The following is a 19,452-nucleotide window of genomic DNA, read 5'->3' on the forward strand; positions in this document are numbered from 1 at the left end:
CGTAAGTAAGCTAAAATATGTAAACCTGTTTCTATGTTGGACATCTGTGATTTAGATAGTGTCAGGTTTTTGTGATATAAAAGGCAATAAGATAAACAATCCATATCACCTAAGAAAATATATGCACGGAATTACTACATTGTTTTTTTCATTATTGAACCAGGTCATCAACAATGTTTTGAAACAAACTAATTACACTATATCTTTTTTTTACAGGACAAAAATGGCAACGGCGACTCTTAACAGCTTACTGTGCCTGCTTGTGAAAGCAATCATTGCAATAGGTTGTTTTGTGACTGTTTTTCTCATGTATTTTAAACCGTCGAGTAACTGGCTTGCAAAGCCTATTGAATCATCAACACTACCAATTCAGGAAGAAAAAGAAGAAAATAAGGTTCATAATAAGACTATAGTTCTATTATGGATGTGGCCTTTTGGTCAGTCCTATGATCTAGACACATGCAGCACCCAGTTCAATATTGAAGGCTGTTTTTTAACAGCTGACCGAGACCTATACAATAAGTCAAGTGGGGTCATCATTCACCATAGAGACATAAAAAGTGATTTATCAAATCTACCACCATTGCAGCGCCCACCTTTCCAAAAGTGGGTGTGGATGAATCTAGAGTCCCCGTCACATACTTATAAAAACCCAGGTCTTGGAAATATTTTCAATTTGACTTTGAATTATAGGCAAGATGCAGATATTGAAGTGCCTTATGGGTCAGTTGTATTCAGCCAAAAGGAGGGGGAAGCTTTCGTATTGCCAATTAAAACTAAATTGGTCTGCTGGATTGTGAGTAACTGGAACCCTGACCATGCCAGAACGAGGTACTTCAATGAATTGCACAAACACATCGAGATACACACCTATGGAAAAGCCTTTGGAGAACACGTCAATGATCAAGACTTCCTGCACACAATATCCAGTTGTAAATTCTATCTTTCGTTTGAGAACTCGATTCACAAAGATTACATCACTGAAAAGCTGTACAACCCACTAGCTGCTGGATCTGTGCCAATTGCTCTTGGGCCACCTAGGCAGAACTACGAGAACTTTGTGCCTGGCGATGCCTTCATACATGTGGATGATTTCCTCTCTCCCAAAGAGCTGGCTAACCAACTCACACTGTTACATACAAATGAAGAAATGTATCTGCGGTATTTTGACTGGCGCAGACATTTCAATGTCAAGAGGTCACATTTCTGGGCTGAACACACATGTCATGCCTGCGATTACATTAATAGACACAAGGAATATAAAGTTTGTAATAACCTTGACACTTGGTTTTGGGGTTGACAGCTCAATTGTTTCTGCAATGTTGCGGTTCAATGTTACGGTATCTCGTGAAACATGTACAAAAGCTGAAGAACATACGCACATCCAGGTACTTTCTGCAGGTGCGGAAGTTGCAGGCAAACTCATGGAAAACAGAAAGGAAAACGCTGTCGCTCATGCCCCTAGGTGATTTTATAACAACGTTTCGACCCTTAGGTCTTCATCAGGCAGGATTCCTTTCTGTATCTCATGAAACACAGCCTGGTCTCTTGTGTGATAACCAGGACACATCCTTTTGGAATATGTTATGCAGGGCCGTGCTTAAAAGAATTTCCATCCTTGTAATCTCTTCTGTACACTCTTAGAAAAAAAACGTTCCAAAAGGGTTCTTCGGCTGTCCCCTTAGGAGAACCCTTTTTGGTTCCAGGTAGAACCCTTTTACTTCACTACATTCCTAAAGAAAATGATGCACTTTTTACTCCATACATTTTCCCTGACACCCAAAAGTAATCATAACATTTTAAATGCTTAGCAGGACAGAAAATTTTCCAAATCGCACACTTATCAAGAGAACATCCCTACTGCTTCTGATCTGGCGGACTCACTAAACACATGCTTTGTTTGTAAATTATGTCTGAGAGTTGAAGTGTGACCCTAGCTATCTTTGGAATTGTTCAATTATTTTTACTTTTGATACTTAAGTATATTTTAGAAACTACATTTACTTTTGATACTAGTCATTTTCTATAGAAGTATCTTTACTTTTAGTCAAGTATGAGAATTGAGTACTTTTTCCACCACTGCATTTTTTTCTAATAGTGTAGGCTACACCATTGCATAGAAGTAATTCATTTAGTCTTTCAATAAGCCAATTTGTTTCATATGCTGGTTTCCAGTGAGCAATTTACAACAATGGATAATCAAATTTGTAGAAAGCTTTTGAAGAAAGCTTGCATTTGCTGGACTTTCTGACGGGCCGCCCCCAGGTGGTGAAGTTAGGAAACAACATCTCCACCACGCTGATCCTCAACACTGGGGCCCCACAAGGGTGCGTTCTCAGCCCTCTCCTGTACTCCCTGTTCACCCATGACTGCGTGGCCATTCACGCTTCCAACTCAATCATCAAGTTTGCAGACAACACTACAGTGGTAGGCCTGATTACCAACAACGACGAGACAGCTTACAGGGAGGAGGTGAGGGCCCTCGGAGTGTGGTGTCAGGAAAACAACCTCTCACTCAACGTCAACAAAACAAAGAAGATGATCGTGGACTTCAGGAAACAGCAGAGGGAGCACAACCCAATCCACATCGACGGGACAGTAGTGGAGAAGGTGGAACGTTTTAAATTCCTCAGCATAAACATCATGGACAAACTGAAATGGTCCACCCACACAGACAGCGTGGTGAAGAAGGCGCAACAGCGCCTCTTCAACCTCAGGAGGCTGAAGAAATTTGGCTTGTCATCTAAAACACTCACAAACTTTTACTGATGCACAATCGAGAGCATCCTGTCGGGCTGTATCACCACCTGGTACGGTAATTGCACCGCCCTCAACCGCAAGGCTCTCCAGAGGGTAGTGTGGTCTGCACAACGCATCACCGGGGGCAAACTACCTGCCCTCCAGGACACCTACAGCACCCGATGTCACAGGAAGGCCAAAAAGATCATCAAAGACAACAACCACCCGAGCCACTGCCTGTTCACCCCGCTATCATCCAGAAGGTGAGGTCAGTACAGGTGCATCAAAGGTGGGACCGAGAGACTGAAAAACAGCTTCTATCTCAAGGCCATCAGACTGTTAAACAGCCATCACTAACATAGAGAGGCTGCTGCCAACATACAGACTCAAATCTCTGGCCACTTAAATAATGGACTTAATAAAGGTATCGCTAGTCACTTTAAATAACGGCACTTTAATAATGTTTACATATCCTTTGTTACTCATCTCATATGTATATACTGTATTCTACACCATCTACTGCATCTTGCCTATGCCGCACGCCATCGCTCATCCATATATTTATATGTACATATTTTTATTCATCCCTTTACATTTGTGTGTATAAATTTGTTAGATTACTTGTTAGATATTACTGCATAGTCGGAGCTAGAAGCACAAGCATTTCGCTACACTCGCATTAACATCTGCTAACCATGTGTATGTGACCAATAAAATTTGATTTGATTTCCTGCTCTCAAGCAGTTTTTATGAAATTAGGCTATTTTGATAATAAATGTGTGTGAATCAGTGAAATTCACAAACTAGAATTGTGTTTTTGTGTGACTCTCTATAATAAGGTGTGTTTGATGTTTCCCCAAAGATGTGTTGTGCAGTTGTCAGATGAGGATGATGCTACTGAATTGAATTCCGTGACGTCACGAGCAAGAAGAGGGAGGTGTGGCGGGAAAAAGGGGTGGAATAAATGGTGGTGTTTTTTGGACTCCCATCTTTCCGTACTACGTTACCGTTATGTTGACGTGTGGGTTTTGTGGCTCACTAGCCTGCTAGCTCTACAACATGGTTTAGCTAGTAGTGGCAATATAACATTAGTCATAGAGCTGAAGTTTACCTCCGAGCAAAGTTTTACTAAAAGAGTTAGACCTTCGAGCAGTTTGAGAAGCCAACAAATACGATGGCAGCTGCCTGGGAAGAAATCAGACGTCTGGCAGCGGATTTTCAGAGAGCACAGTTTGCTGACACAGTGCAGAGGTAATGCTAGCTGGCTAGTGCAAAATAGCTATCTATAACCACAGTCCTAGCTATTTGGCTAGCTAAATCCATTGTTGACTAAGTCGCTAAGCCAAGAATGCGTATTGGTTGCTAACTTATTAACGTGAAGCTAGCAAATTAACTACTTTAGCTAGCTACGGTAAGGATTAGGAGGTAACGTTAGCTATGGTGGGCTGAACTTCTGGCTGAACCAACTTTGCCAGGAAAGATATACTAGTAGCTAGCTAACTGTGCCGAAAGGGGGCTTCCTGCAGCAGTTTTTTAGCTGGACTAATCTTGTATTACCACAGTTTCCAAACCATAACATAACCTGGGTCTTTGGGAAACTGCTGCTAGAGCAAGCCATTGATACGCTGCATCAGGGGACCCAAATGCCTTTTAAATTGGTAGAATTAGATATAGAACTGATTTATAGGGTCTCTGTGTGTAAATGCCTCTTCTACTGGAAATCCTTCCCAGGTTGTCGGAGAGAAACTGCATTGAAATCGTTGCCAAGCTGGTTGCAGAGAAGAAGTTGGATGTGGTACACACACTTGATGGCAAGGAGTACATCACCCCATCCCAGATCAGTAGGGAGATACGAGATGAGCTCTACATCCATGGAGGTCAGTTGGCTGCTAGACAACCTTCTGATTCCAATGCCTCAGTCTTCAAACAAGTGTTGCACTCATCTCGGCTCATGGCTGCATAGATGTTCAAGGTTTATCATACACCTGCATTAATTGACATGGACAAAAATGTATGGAGAAGTTGGTGATATGTGTTTTTTTTTTTTTATCTTGTGTTTTTGCTTTCCAAAGGTCGGGTCAACATTGTGGACCTACAGAAGGTGTGTATTACATTTTACATTTTAGTCATTTAGCAGACGCTCTTATCCAGAGCGACTTACAGTAGTGAATGCATACATTTCATACATTTTTTTTTTCTTCTGTGCTGGCCCCCCGTGGGAATCGAACCCACAACCCTAGTGTTGCAAACACCATGCTCTACCAACTGAGCTACAGGGAAGGCTATTACTACTGATTCCTTCTGCTAGTGTGCAGCACTGTAGTTTTTATTTCACTTACCATATTGTCTAAAGACTTTTTAAATTTATTTTTTTAATACAGATTATCAATGTTGATTGGGTTCATGTTGAGGCCAGAGCAAATGACATCGCAAGATCTGATAAAAGCGTTCAGCTGGTGCTGGGGCAGCTTATCGATGAGTAAGTAGAACTTTTTCCATATGATGTATTTTTCATTGTTCTGCTGTCAACTACTAGTGTAACAGATTTGTTCTGATTTCTTCTAGAAACTACCTGAATCGTGTGTCTGAGGAGGTGAATGATAAACTACAAGAGGCTGGCTTGGTGAACATCCCAGAACTATGTAAAAACTATGATCTTCCGGGGGATTTCCTGACTGAGGTGAGTAAAGAGCCACCTCTGTATCTTTACCAATACCGTCCTCAAACTATGTGCAATTAATAATGTGTCCTTTCAGTAGTGTATCTGTGCTTCGGCTTGGGCTTTCGGTGCATTTGTGGACCTGTACATAGCTCTTATCTGTTAACCACTTTGTATCCTAGGAGCTGTCGAAGCGCCTTGGGAAAGTCATCCAAGGCCAGATGGATGAGTACAACAGGGGAGTCTTATTCACCCCTGCGTTCGTGTCTCGCCACAGAGCTCGCATCCGTGGGCTTTTTAGTGCAGTGACTCGGTAGGTTTCATCCAAATCCTTTCGTCCCTTGCTTTTTAAACCAATACTGTCCCCCCCCCCCCGCTCCTAATAATGAATGAATTGGATCTCCTTGTGTAGGCCAACACCAGTCAGTAACGTGATTGGCGTCTATGGTTTTCAGGAACATCTTCTCTACTGTAAGTAGCTATTCTTTCTGTTGTGTTAAAATTCAAACCAAGCTGTTAGAATATTGTCAGCACTATACGATGTGTATAATGGTTTGTACTGTATATGAACACACAGATCAATCAATGTTTTGAGTAGGCCTAATCAAACATGCACTTATGTCATGCTGTCTTGGTCCGTTGTTCCCCAGCTGTTTTGGAGGAGCTGGTGAATACTGGCCGTCTGAAAGGCACTGTGGTGGGGGGCCGGCAGGACAAGGCTGTGTACATCCCTGACATCTACTCCAAAACACAGAACACCTGGGTGGACTCCTTCCTCAAGCAGAACGGATACTTAGGTCCTCTAACCTACTAAGATTATTGGTTGCAATATTTCTTTTTTGTAATTTCTGTACTGTAGTTCTGCCTAAAATGTGATTTGTATCCTAAAACGTTCCCTCTGTTCCCGCCACGCAGAGTTTGATGCCTTGATCAGACTTGGCATCCCTGACCCAGTGAGCTACATCAAGAAACGTTTCAAGTCCAGCAAGCTGCTGTTCCTCAGGGCGGCCTGTGTAGGCCAGGCCCTAGTAGAACAGGTGGAGGCCTCTGTGGAGGAGGCTGTCAACTCTGCCACATGGACAGATGTGCAGGTCCATACAAACCTTCCTGTACTTCATTTTCTGCCAAAGCACCAATTAATATATTGCAAAATGTCTTACATTTGCTTTAATATAATCATCTTCACTTTCTTGAGTTACTCAGCCTTGCTCACTTAAAGTATCTGATGTGCTCTCCCATTTTTGACATGTAGCCCATTCTGCCCAGCTGTCTGTCCATGGAGGACGTTGGCATCATAATCAACGAGGCCATGAGAAAGACCAACGTGCAGTCAACTGCCAGGATCCTGGGCGACACTGTGGTGGTCAGCGACAAGTTCATCAGCAACTGTCTCTCTCTCTTTGATGAGGCCATGCAGCATAAAGCCCTTAAGGTAAAACACACCTGTCATGAAGTTGCCTGATGGGCCAAAACTGGGATTGTCTTTTGATAGGGACATATAGCTGTCTCCTCTCCATCAATTCAATGCTGTTCTCTTTCAGGAAGTCAAGAACAACCCTGTTTTCCTGATAACGGAAGACGATCTCAAGCAAGGCTATATGATGACAGAAAACACTGCACCTTCCAAAAAGGAAAAAAGGGAGGCAGAGAGGAGGAAAAAGACTACAGGTAGTACAGGCCAGGCCTCTTTGTAATCCCTCTATAAAATGTCTGTTAGGTTATCAACTAGATATGGGCTGTGAACTCTTTTCAGCCTAAGTATTTCCTGCTGGGTGGTTGAGATTTGATCCCTGTTTAGTTCCCTGTTATTATTTCATTGGTTGACTGTTCTTGTTTTGCTTCCTAGAGGGTAGTGGCTGTAAAGGAGGTGGTGGAGGATGCAATGCCAGAGAGGTCAGGATACGCAAAACCAAGAAGAAGGGCAGGAGGGACGACGACAGTGACGAGGAGGCGGCAGTCACCCCACAAAGTATTTGTAGTGGCTAAGGTTCTTAGAGTTAAAAAAAGGACACTTCCTTAGACGCCAAATACAGACTTTGTTATTTGCGTTTCCATAGATGATACTTGACCGTTCTTGATTGCAGATATATTTATTACTCACAATGAGATTGATCAATAGGCAGTGCATTTAATACTTGCCACGAAGCCTCTCTCCACGGCGATCCAAGCTCTGCATTCTGTTGTTCAACAAAGTTCCAATTCGATTCAACGCAGAGCAAACATTTTCAGATTAATGTTCTTGCGTTGTCCATATTTCGATACCGTCCTTGAATCTAGAACGTATTTTACTAATGTGGTGGCGACGGTTCCTAGAGTTCAAAAAGCCCACTTAGATGCCAAATACAGACTTGGTTATACTCGTATCCATAGATGATACTAAAGAGTTCTTGATTGCAGTTAAATTATATTTATTACTCACAATGACATTGTCCAGAGTTGCCACACAGATTCCAAGCATGCCTATATTTGTTTCCATTATGGCGTCTGTGACGGCACGGGCAGCGCCTTTTTTGAGGTAATCTCCATCTCCACGATTGGCTGATCCCTCCTGATGGCCCGGTTGGACATGACTCCAATAGGGTCATCAGGAGTCCCACCCAGTTGACTACATGAAAATGGTGGGAGTCCTCAATGGCGCTGCGCATGCTAAAATGGCCTTTTGGCCACTAGTCCTCTATCATTCTCTATGGGGCTGCACACCTGTCCTAATTATTGTTCCTGATGCCATCTTTCCCCATAACCCCTTTATATGCTGGTGTTCAACCTTCCCAAGTTCTCTCACGTCACCCCGCTCCTCCGCTCTCTCCACTGGCTTCCAGTTGAAGCTCGCATCCGCTACAAGACCATGGTGATTGCCTACGGAGCTGTGAAGGGAACGGCACCTCCATACCTTCAGGCTCTGATCAGGCCCTACACCCAAACAAGGGCACTGCGTTCATCCACCTCTGGCCTGCTGGCCCCCCTACCTCTGAGGAAGCACAGTTCCCGCTCAGCCCAGTCAAAACTGTTCGCTGCTCTGGCACCCCAATGGTGGAACAAGCTCCCTCACGACGCCAGGACAGCGGAGTCAATCACCACCTTCCGGAGACACCTGAAACCCCACCTCTTTAAGGAATACCTAGGATAGGATAAAGTAATCCTTCTAAACCCCCCCCCCCCCCCCCCCCCTTAAAAGATTTAGATGCACTATTGTAAAGTGGTTGTTCCACTGGATATCATAAGGTGAATGCACCAATTTGTAAGTCGCTCTGGATAAGAGCGTCTGCTAAATGACTTAAATGTAATGTAAAATGTAATATGCTTCTCTACAGGTAAGCCCACAATAGGACACTAGGTGTCATAACAATAAGGGAGTTTCCCATGACCATGATAAGCATTTCTATTCAATTACAAATCAACCAAATATCTTCTAATACATTTTCTTTCCACAAAATGGCTCTAACTGTATGATTACTGTCATTATGTAGCCTCTTCCATACTGAATTCACTATGTAGCACAGTGAAACCTTATTTCAATTAATGTACACTTGCATTGTTTGTTCGGTGAGGCAGTTCTATGTAGCAACACGTTAGCGGTTGTGTTGGAAGAGATGGCTCCCCTGGGTGCCTAAGTCTATTAGCGTAAGACAAAGGTAACCCCATGAGACCAATTATATTTTCTTTTTACTCTTTTGCAGATCGTAACAAACCGACTGAAGTCCCCTTCATGTCCCTGGAGGAAATCGCAGCTGTTCTAGAAGGGCAAGTGTGCGACTGCCCTGAAGAAATCCTCTCCGAGTTGGCAGAACATTTAGTGAGGTAAGGGTTCCAGTCAAAATCACTGTCGAGCACAATGGATTTACCCCCATTCTCAACAGACAAAAGAAACATTGTGCATCAAGGGCGGCAGGTAGCCTAGTGGTTAGAGCGTTGGGCCAGTAACCGAAAGGTTGCTAGATCGAATCCCCGAGCTGACAAGGTAAAAATCTGTCCTGCCCCTGGACAAGGCAGTTAACCCACTGGGCCGTCATTGTAAATAAGAATTTGTTCTTAACTGACTTGCCTAGTTCAATAAAAAATATAAATTTTTCTATTGATTTTTAACATGTAAGAGTCTTACTCTGTCTGCAGGCCTTTGACAAAGACCTACCAGGAGGTTGTTCGGACTGTGTTCATGTCCTCCACTAGCTCCACGACCGGGGTGACCAAGAAGAGAAGTGTGAAAGACTTCCAGGAGGAGCTCTCCAACCTGTACAACAACATCAGACTCTTTGAGAAAGGGACCAAGCTCTTCTCTGGTAAACTGCTTTATTTGACCCCCAGAAGTAGAGGTAGTCCTCACCACCAACACACAAAACATATTATTGCAGAATAAACTTCATCTGAGATATTTGACCCTCCCCCCCCGCAGATGAGACTCAGGTCCTCATTGCCAAGCACGTCCTGAAGACTGTGTGCACAGACGTCACCAACATCCTGGTGAATTTCATGGCAGCTGAATTGATGATGTCAGCAGAGAATCCCAGCTCTATCACCAACGAAGTTAGTTCTCTCAGCCTTCTCATTCCGTACCCGTTCATTCCTGTTAGTTTGGGTAGTGTTATTCAGTTAGGCTTTGTGAATGTACTGTACATTCCCATAAATCACTGTGTATCTCTCTCTAGGTGAGAGTGAAGATATTAGGAAAATTACCTGAGGAAACCAAAGTGCCTCTTATGAAGGTGCACAACAGTCTCAATGGAAAGGTCAGTTACAATTAAAGTCGGAAGTTACATACACTTAGGTTGGAGTCATTAAAACTCGTTTTTCAACCACTCCACATATTTCTTGTTAATAAACTATAGTTTTGGCAAGTCGGTTAGGACAAGTCATTTTTCCAACAATTGTTTACAGACAGATTATTTCACTAATTGACGTCAATTGGAGGTGTACCTGTGGATGTATTTCAAGGCCTACCTTCAAACTCAGTGTCTCTTTGCTTGACATCATGAGAAAATCAAAATAATAAAAAATTGTAGACCTCCACAAGTTGGGTTCATCCTTGGGAGCAATCTCCAAATGCCTGAAGATACCACGTTCATCTGTAAAAACAATAGTACGCGTGTTTAAACCCCATGGGACCACGCAGCTGTCATACCGCTCAGGAAGGAGACTCGTTCTGTCTCCTAGAGATGAACGTACTTTGGAGCAAAAAGTGCAAATGAATCCCAGAACAACAGCAAAGGACCTTGTGAAGATGCTGGATGAAACAGGATCAAAAGTATCGATATCCACAGTAAAACGAGTCCTGAAAAACGACATAACCTGAAAGGCTGCTCAGCAAGGAAGAAGCCACTGCTCCAAAACCGCCACAAAAAAGCCAGACTACGGTTTGCAACTGCACATGGGGACAAAGATCGTAGTTTTTGGAGAATTGTCCTCTGGTCTGATGAAACAAAAATAGAACTGTTTGGCCATAATGACCATCGTTATGTTTGGAGGAAAAAGGGGGAGGCTTGCAAGCCGAAGAACACCATCCCAACCGTGAAGCATGGGGGTTGCAGCATCATGTTGTGGGGGTGCTTTGCTGCAGGAGGGACTGGTGCACTTCACTAAATAGAATCATGAGGTAGGACATTTATGTGGATATATTGAAGCAACATCTCAAGACATCAGTCAGGAAGTTAAAGCTTGGTCGCAAATGGGTCTTCCAAATGGACAATGACCCCAAGCATACTTCCAAAGTTGTGGCAAAATGGCTTAAGGACAACAAAGTCGAGGTATTGGAGTGGCCATCGCAAAGCCCTGACCTCAATCCCATTAGAAAATTTGTGGGCAGAACTGAAAGTGTGTGCGAGCAAGGAGGCCTACAAACCTGAGGCCTACAAACCAGCTCTGTCAGGAGGAATGGGCCAAAATTCACCCTACTTATTGTGGGAAGCTTGTGGAAGGCTACCTGAAACGTTTGACCCAAGTTAAACAATTTTAAAGGCAATTCTCCCAAATACTCAATTAGTATATGTAAACTTCTGACCCACTGGGAATGTGATGAAAGAAATAAAAGCTGAAATAAATCATTCTCTCTACATTATTCTGACATTTCACATTCTTAAAATGAAGTGGTGATCCTAACTGACCTAAAATTGAATTTTTACTAGGATTAAATGTCAGGAATTGTGAAACTGAGTTTAAATGTATTTGGCTAAGGTGTATGTAAACTTCTGTATGTTCATTTAATAGTTGGAGGTTTCCATTATTATTGCAGATGTTAGTATAAAGCATACATGTTTGAGATTGTTCTGATTCATGTATGTATGGAAATGTTTTCTGACACTATTGATATTTCTTCAGACGATTGAAGATTTTTTAACTAATATAGAAACTGCGGTTGAGGTGTGTGGATTCATGCTGAAGAAGGGAGATAAGAAAAGAGAAAGGTAAAACCAGTATCATCCTGCTTTAGACTTTCCTAAAATGAAGTCCAAGCATTTACTCTGCTGTCCATAAACATGGACCTGGACTGGAGGTGCCACACATTCTTGGCTGACGTGTGTCCTTGTCTGCTAGACAGGCCCTGTTCCTTCACCGCCAGGCTCTGATAGAGCAGCTGAAGGACACTGAGGACCCAGCCCTGATTCTCCACCTGACCAGTGTGCTGCTCTTCCAGGCCAGCACCCACTGCATGCTGCACGCCCCTGGACGCTGTGTCCCCCAGATCATAGGCACTCTGGTGGGCCGCATCTCTGAGGTACTGCCCCCCTCTCTTCCTGGTTCTCATTTATAATCTAGCTATATTGCTAGTGTTATTACACTAGAAATAGTTAGTGATGTGTCCTTTGCCACCTTGTAAGTATTTGGGATATTTTATGTTAGGTCTATGAGACACACTTGTATGGTGGTATTTTGTTCATGCAGCACTCAAGTTTGGACCTGTTACAATTGACAGTTTGTATGAGTGTGGTTGTTTTTTCAGGAGCAGCACAGGCTGCTGACAGGCTACCAGGCCCTGGTGGTTAAGCAGTTGGTGAGCCAGAGCCAGGGAAAGAAGCAGGAGCAGGGGGAAGGAGAGAACCCAGAGGCGGGGGATGAGGCAGAGGCCATCCGGAAAGAGCTGGTCTCCCTGACCAGTGAGGTGAAGGATCTGGTCCTCTCTCAGAAGAAGACGTCTGGGACTGAAGAGTGAATAACAACTTTGACTGCTTTGAAGTTGGCAACTGCCGGCTGACTGATTTATAAATCGCCTAGCTACTCACTATTACACTGAACAAAAAATATAAAACGCAACATGTAAAGTGTTGGTCCCATGTTTCGTGAACTGAAATAAAATATCCCAGAAATGTTCCATAGGCACAAAACACTTATTTAACTCAAATTGTACACGCATTTGTTTGCATCCCTGTTAGTGAGCATTTCTTGTTTGCCAAGAAGCTGATTAAACAGCATGATCATTATACAGGTGCACTGTGTGTTGGTGACAATAGGCCACACAAATGTTTTTTCACATAACACAATGCCACAGATGTCTCAAGTTTTTAGGTAGCATGCAAGTGGCATGCTGACTGCAGGAATGTCCACCAGAGCTGTTGCCAAAGCTTTGAATGTTAATTTCTCTACCATAAGCCACCTCCAACATAGTTTTAGAGAATATGGCAGTATGTCCAACCAGCCTTAACTGCAGACCACGTGTGGGAGAGCGGTTTGCTGATGTCACCATTGTGAACAGAGTATGGTATGGGCAGGCATAAGCTATGGACAACGAACACAATTGCATTTTATCGCTGGCTATTTGAATGCACAGAGATACCATGGTGAGATCCTGAGGCCCATTGCCGAGCCATTTATCAGCCGCCATCCTCATGTTTCAGCATGACAATGCAGAGCCTCATGTCCCAAGGATCTGTACACAATTCCTGGAAGCTGAAAATGTCCCAATTCTTCCATGGCCTGCATACTCACCAGACATGTCACCCATTGAGCATGTTTGGCATGCTCTGGATCAATGTGTATGACCGCGTGTTTCAGTTCCTGCCAATATCCAGCTATTTCGCACAGCCTTTGGCGAGGAGTGGGACAACATTCCACAGGCCGCAATCAACAGCCTTATCAACTCTATGCGAAGGAGATGTGTCGTACTGTTTTTCTGATCCATGCGCCTAGCTTTCTTGTAAGGTATCTGTATTCCCAGTCATGTGAAATCCATAGATTAGGGCCTAATGAATTTATTTCAATTGACTGATTTTCTTATGAACTTTGAAATTGTTCGATGTTGTGTTTATATTTTTGTTCAGTATATTTGTAGATCAGTCAATCACAATTTCTCCACAATGCAGATTTGATGTTCTCGAACACAGCCAATGAATGACCAGAAATCTAGAAAAAAATATTAAGTAATGATGAAATACTGTATGTGGTAGAGTTGTGAATGGTTCTGTTATTTTAAATTATTGGTGGTAATTTCCATCATAGTTTGTTTCTTTTGGGCTTACAGTGCCTTCCAAAAGTATTCAGCCCCTTTGGATTTGTTCACATTTTATTGTCGCAAAGGGGGATTGAAATGGATTTAATGGTCATTTTTTTGTCAACAATATACACACAATATTCTGTAATGTCAAATGTTTTATAGATAATGTTAAATAAAATACAAGTGTATATCTATCTATATAGTTGTTGCATACGTATTCAGCCCTTTTGTTTAGGCAAGCCTAAATTAGTTCAGGAGTAAAATGTGCCTTAACAAATCACATAAATTACAAAGGGATTGACATGATTTTTTATGATTTATCCTTCCTCTGTCCCACATAAATACATCTGTAAGGTCCCTCAGTCAGGTATTGAATTTCAAGCACAGATTAAATTACAAAGATCAGGGAGCTTTTTGAAAGCCTCATAAAAAATGGCAGTGACTGGTAGATGGGTGACAATAACAAATCAGACATTGAATATATCTTTCAGCAAGTTAATAATTATGCTGTGGGTGATGTATTTAACCACCCTGGCACAAAAATAGCCATTTGTGATTTTAAAACAGCTACATAGTTCAATGGCTGTGATGGGAGAGAACTGAGGATGGATCAACAACATTGTGACTCCACAATAATGTACTACATGACAGAGGGAAAATAACACAAATATAAAAAGTATTCCAAAACATAAATCTTGTATGCAACAAGGCACGGAAGTAATACTGCAAAGCCCTATGTGTGGGGCAAATACAATGCCTCCTTATTTTCAAGCATGGTGGTGGCTGTATCATGTTATGGGTATGCTTGACATCGGCCAATACTGGGGAGTTTTTCAAGATAAAAAGAAATGGGATAGGGTTGAGCACAGCAAAATCCTGAAAACTTTTTCAGTCTGCTTTACACCAGACACTGGGAGGGGAATTCACCTTTCAGCAGGACAATAACCTACAACACAAGGTCAAATATATACTGGAGTTGCTTACCAATAAGACGGTGAATGTTCTTAAGTGGTCACAGTTTTGACTTAAATTTGCTTGAAATACTATGGCAAGACTTGAAAATGGCTGTCTAGCCATGATGCCCAACATCTTGACAGAGCTAGAAGAATTGTTTAAGGAGTAATAGGCAAATATTGCACAATCCAGGTGTGCAAAGCGCTTAAGAGACTTACCCAAAAACGACTCACAGATGTAATTGCTGCCAAAGGTGTTTCTATCATGTATGGTGGACTCAGAGAGCTGAATACTTGTGCAACGACTATATTTTATTTGTATTAATCCTTTTAAACTACATATAATTTGGCTTCCACTTTTTAATGTAGATTGTTGACAAAAAAAAAAGACAAATCAATTTCAATCGCACTTTGTAACACAATAGTATGTGAGGGCTCTGAATACTTTTGCAAGGTAATTCTGAGGTGTTTATTTCACTTAAAAATTCACAGTAGCTTCATCCAAGCAACTACTGTATCTTCAGTATTTGTTTTCCTTGTAACGATAGATACCTAGACCACTGGCGCCCTCCATTGGTAACACACAACACTGGGAACAACTAAACATGAAACTTGTATTATGCTCTTTCCTCATGACATTCTAAAGCACAATATCATAATCATAACCACCGCAAGAGGTGAGTATTGAACTGCAAAATAGACTGGAATTATATAAAGGATTTTCTCTTTAGATTATGACAGAAGTAAATTAAAATATTTTTTTGCCTTCAATGTCCCATGTCAAGAGTGATAAACTGCTCAGATGTTGAGTGGCTTGGATAATATTATATTGTCTGGATTGCATGTCAGATAGAGAAAAAAATGGCTGCTTTCAAAGGGAATGCCAAAGAGGATATGTAACTGGAAGGTAGTAATCAACATTCTATAGCTTGCTGAATGATACATTTAATGTAGACTGCTTTAATAGAACAATTTTATTATAAAATGCTTGTTGTGGTTTTAGGAAGGTCCGTGTAGGCGTAGAGCTGTGATGGCCATGTAATTTTGGATGGCGGTTATTGGTCAGCTAAATGACCACGGTCACGTTATAAAAACAAACGCTCCAGACTGCTGCGGAAAGGGGGGTGTTGCTTAGGCAACCAAAGACTTGTTTGCTACAACACCTTGTGTCAGCAATGAGCAAGAGTTTCATCACTTTGTAAATAGTCAAATGCTCAGGAGTTCCGTCTTCAGTCATTTGTTCTTTCCACACACACACAAAAAAAAAAACGGTTATGACAGTTATTTTATTTTCATGACTGTCTTCATCCGTAATCTTCGGTTACACGATTATGCAGTAGTTGTGCCAGGCCGACTAGACGTGTTTCATTTTCCATCACGCAGTAGTTGTCTGCCCAGTAGTTATTTTAGATGTGTGGAATCAGATCTTCTGTTTTGCAGTGTGTCTAACACCTGACTGCTACACGTGTGCTTGACTGACTATGGCAACAGAGAGATGGGAGAGTCTATCTCTTGGGAGGTTTTCACATACTGTAGACTCGCATGCGCTCCACTAACGATCAGGAGGGACACATGCAACACTCAAGCCTATCCACAGGCACATGTCTTCGATTGCCATGGAAACAAGCAAGAGCTGAAACCGGAGGAGTTATGTGTATGAAAGTAATAAGAGACTGGGCCCAAGCACACAAGTGTGAACTGTCTTATTTTTGTTCCAAGGTTTCAGTGGATTTTGTATCTTTAGCCTCTAATGTATTAGTCAAGTCAGTGGGCCACACATCATCTCTCCTCAGAGGCCGGCACTACCGTTCCAATGTTTGGGGTCACTTAGAAATGTCCTTGTCTTTGAAAGAAAATAAAATTTTTGGTCCATTAAAATAACATCAAATTGATCAGAAATACAGTGTATAGACATTGTTAATCTTGTAAATGACTATTGTAGCTGGAAATGGCTGATTTTTAATGGATATCTATATAGGCGTACAGAGACCCATTATCAGCAACTATCACTCCTGTGTTCCACTGGCAGGTGTTAGCTAATCTAAGTTTATAAGGCTAATTGATCATTAGAAAACCCTTTTGCAATTATGTTAGCACATCTGAAAACTGTTGTTCTGATTAAAGAAGCAATAAAACTGTCCTTCTTTAGACTAGTTGAGTATCTGGAGCATCAGCATTTGTCGGTTCAATTACAAGCTCAAAATGGCCAGAAACAAAACTTTCTTCTGAAACTCGTCAGTCTATTCTTGTTCCATGCGAGAAATTGCCAAGAAACTCTCCGCTCTCTCCACTGGCTTCCAGTTGAAGCTCGCATCCGCTACAAGACCATGGTGATTGCCTACGGAGCTGTGAAGGGAACGGCACCTCCATACCTTCAGGCTCTGATCAGGCCCTACACCCAAACAAGGGCACTGCGTTCATCCACCTCTGGCCTGCTGGCCCCCCTACCTCCGAGGAAGCACAGTTCCCGCTCAGCCCAGTCAAAACTGTTCGCTGCTCTGGCACCCCAATGGTGGAACAAGCTCCCTCACGACGCCAGGACAGCGGAGTCAATCACCACCTTCCGGAGACACCTGAAACCCCACCTCTTTAAGGAATACCTAGGATAGGATAAAGTAATCCTTCTAACCCCCCCCCCCCCCCCCCCCCTTAAAAGATTTAGATGCACTATTGTAAAGTAGTTGTTCCACTGGATATCATAAGGTGAATGCACCAATTTGTAAGTCGCTCTGGATAAGAGCGTCTGCTAAATGACTTAAATGTAATGTAATGTAATGTAATAATCTCGTACAACGCTGTGTACTACTCCCTTCACAGAACAGCGCAAACTGTCTCTAACCAGAATAGAAAGAGGAGTGGGAGGCCCCGGTGCACAACTGAGCAAGAGGACAAGTACATTAGAGTGTCTAGTTTGAGAAACAGACGCCTCACGAGTCCTCAACTGGTAGCTTCATTAAATAGTACCCGCAAAACACCAGTCTCAACATCAACAGTGAAGAGGCGACTCCGGGATGCTGGCCTTCTAGGCAGAGTTCCTCTGTCCAGTGTCTGTGTTCTTTTGCCCATCTTAATCTTTTATTTTTATTGGCCAGTCTGAGATATTACTTTTTCTTTGCAACTCTGCCTAGAAGGCCAGCATCCCGGAGTCGCCTCTTCACTGTTGACGTTGAGACTGGTGTTTTGCGGGTACTATTTAATGAAGCTGCTAGTTGAGGACTTGTGAGGCGTCTCTATCTAACAACAAAAGAAAGACATCACAATGGTATTAGTCCATCGTCATTATGTGAGTACTTTTCAGTATGTGCTATGGAAATGCCCAGGGGTGGTTGAATTCTGGGGGAAAGTCAACTATGTCATCTCTGTACCTATAGATAAAATCCTGCCATTAGATCCAATAGTGATGTTGCTTTGTGATGACTCTGATTTGCACTTGTCAGAACGCCAAAGGAGAGTGTTGTTGGCCAAACCAAAGTGTGGTTGTACAAAAGTGGATTCCACCTCATCAGTTACCATTGCAACAATGGCTGCTCACATTTAAGGAAATTGTATTTTATGGAGCTAAGGGCCAAGGTGTCCACTCTGGACACGTGGGAAAAAGCAGCAGCAGACATTTCTGAACTCTTAGCCAACTCTTAACCTTTACATCCATGAATGTGTATCAATAATTTGTCACTATTTCTGAGGCTATATGATGTATTGTTCAACAGATTTACTATGTAATATTAATTTTTATCTCATGATTTATTTTACATGCTATCAGATTGCTGGTGGGGGGTGGGGATTTATTATATGAATCCTATGAATTGAAATAATAACTTAATGTAAATAATAAAAATACTTATTACCTTATTACCCCTTATTACCCCTTGAGCTGACAGGATGACTCAAGGGGTACATGGGCAATGGGCTGCTGGCCTGACAACACTGATGCACTTTTCAAGCAAAACCCATTTCCGGGAAATATTTTTGATGTATTTGGCTAGTAGACAGTCCACACAAGCAACTGCAACATCATAGAATAATCAGGTCATGACACAGGTCACATACCATTTATTGGACATTTAATTGAATATCATGAGTGCTGTGTACAACAAATGCTATACACAAAAATATATATAAATACATGGAACAATTTCAATGATTTTACTTAGTTACAGTTTATATAAGGAAATCAGTCAATTGAAGTAAATTCATTAGGCCCTAATCTATGGATTTCACACCTGGGAATCCATATATGCACCTGTTGGTCAAACATAACTTACATAACTGTCAAGAACCTTAGGGTTCTTGACACACAAAAAAATGCCCCCAAAAGGTACTTCCAAAAATCCTATCGGAGGCGGGGTTCATCGAGGAACCTCCTTAGTTCTTGGGGGGTTTCTTGCAAGAACTAACTGCCCAACTGAAACATTTGGATTTGAATTTGAGAAAACAGCAGGTGCAGGCACTTAACTGAACATTTTTAAGATCTCCTCAGTTTAAGGTATGACCTAAATTGATATTGTTTTATGATGATTCCATATATATTTTCATATTTGTGCAAATGGCTGTTGTTTTGCACTTTCCCCCTTTGAAAATTCTTTCGAAAACAAAACATTGACACAGTTCAATGGATGTCAAAAGGTTATTCGACAAACCATTAAAGGGTTATAGAGGTTCCCCCACAGTTTCAATTTGAAGAA

At 42.1% G+C, this 19,452-nt stretch overlaps 2 protein-coding genes across 2 annotated transcripts; both read left to right on the forward strand.

The window, feature by feature from the left end:
- The first annotated feature begins 221 nt into the window (after positions 1-221).
- LOC106607721 (4-galactosyl-N-acetylglucosaminide 3-alpha-L-fucosyltransferase 9) lies at positions 222-3,548 on the forward strand. The gene has a single exon (XM_014204989.3). The coding sequence runs from the start codon at positions 224-226 to the stop codon at positions 1,298-1,300; it is 1,077 nt and encodes a 358-aa protein (XP_014060464.1). The 5' UTR covers positions 222-223; the 3' UTR covers positions 1,301-3,548.
- Positions 3,549-3,719: 171 nt separating this feature from the next.
- Positions 3,720-14,015, forward strand: LOC106607723 (E3 UFM1-protein ligase 1). Its single transcript, XM_014204990.3, has 19 exons — positions 3,720-3,990; positions 4,471-4,616; positions 4,812-4,840; positions 5,121-5,218; positions 5,305-5,419; positions 5,581-5,711; positions 5,811-5,869; positions 6,049-6,195; positions 6,314-6,489; positions 6,651-6,830; positions 6,940-7,066; positions 7,245-7,367; positions 9,076-9,196; positions 9,509-9,675; positions 9,789-9,919; positions 10,042-10,122; positions 11,708-11,793; positions 11,924-12,104; positions 12,330-14,015. Exons 1-19 carry the CDS (start codon positions 3,914-3,916, stop codon positions 12,537-12,539), a joined length of 2,385 nt encoding a protein of 794 aa, XP_014060465.2. The 5' UTR covers positions 3,720-3,913; the 3' UTR covers positions 12,540-14,015.
- The last annotated feature ends 5,437 nt before the right edge of the window (positions 14,016-19,452 follow it).

The sequence above is a fragment of the Salmo salar genome, chromosome 06 (genome assembly GCF_965601325.2).
Source record: "Salmo salar chromosome 06, fSalSal1, whole genome shotgun sequence".
NCBI lineage: Eukaryota > Metazoa > Chordata > Actinopteri > Salmoniformes > Salmonidae > Salmo > Salmo salar.

Bases quoted from the DNA above. Each gene is read 5' to 3' on its own strand.
- LOC106607721 (XM_014204989.3), top strand. From the start codon at position 224: ATGGCAACGGCGACTCTTAACAGCTTACTGTGCCTGCTTGTGAAAGCA.
- LOC106607723 (XM_014204990.3), top strand. From the start codon at position 3,914: ATGGCAGCTGCCTGGGAAGAAATCAGACGTCTGGCAGCGGATTTTCAG. The intron at 3,991-4,470 runs GTAATGCTAGCT...AATCCTTCCCAG, and splicing joins TTTGCTGACACAGTGCAGAG to GTTGTCGGAGAGAAACTGCA. The intron at 7,067-7,244 runs GTAGTACAGGCC...TTTGCTTCCTAG, and splicing joins GAGGAGGAAAAAGACTACAG to AGGGTAGTGGCTGTAAAGGA.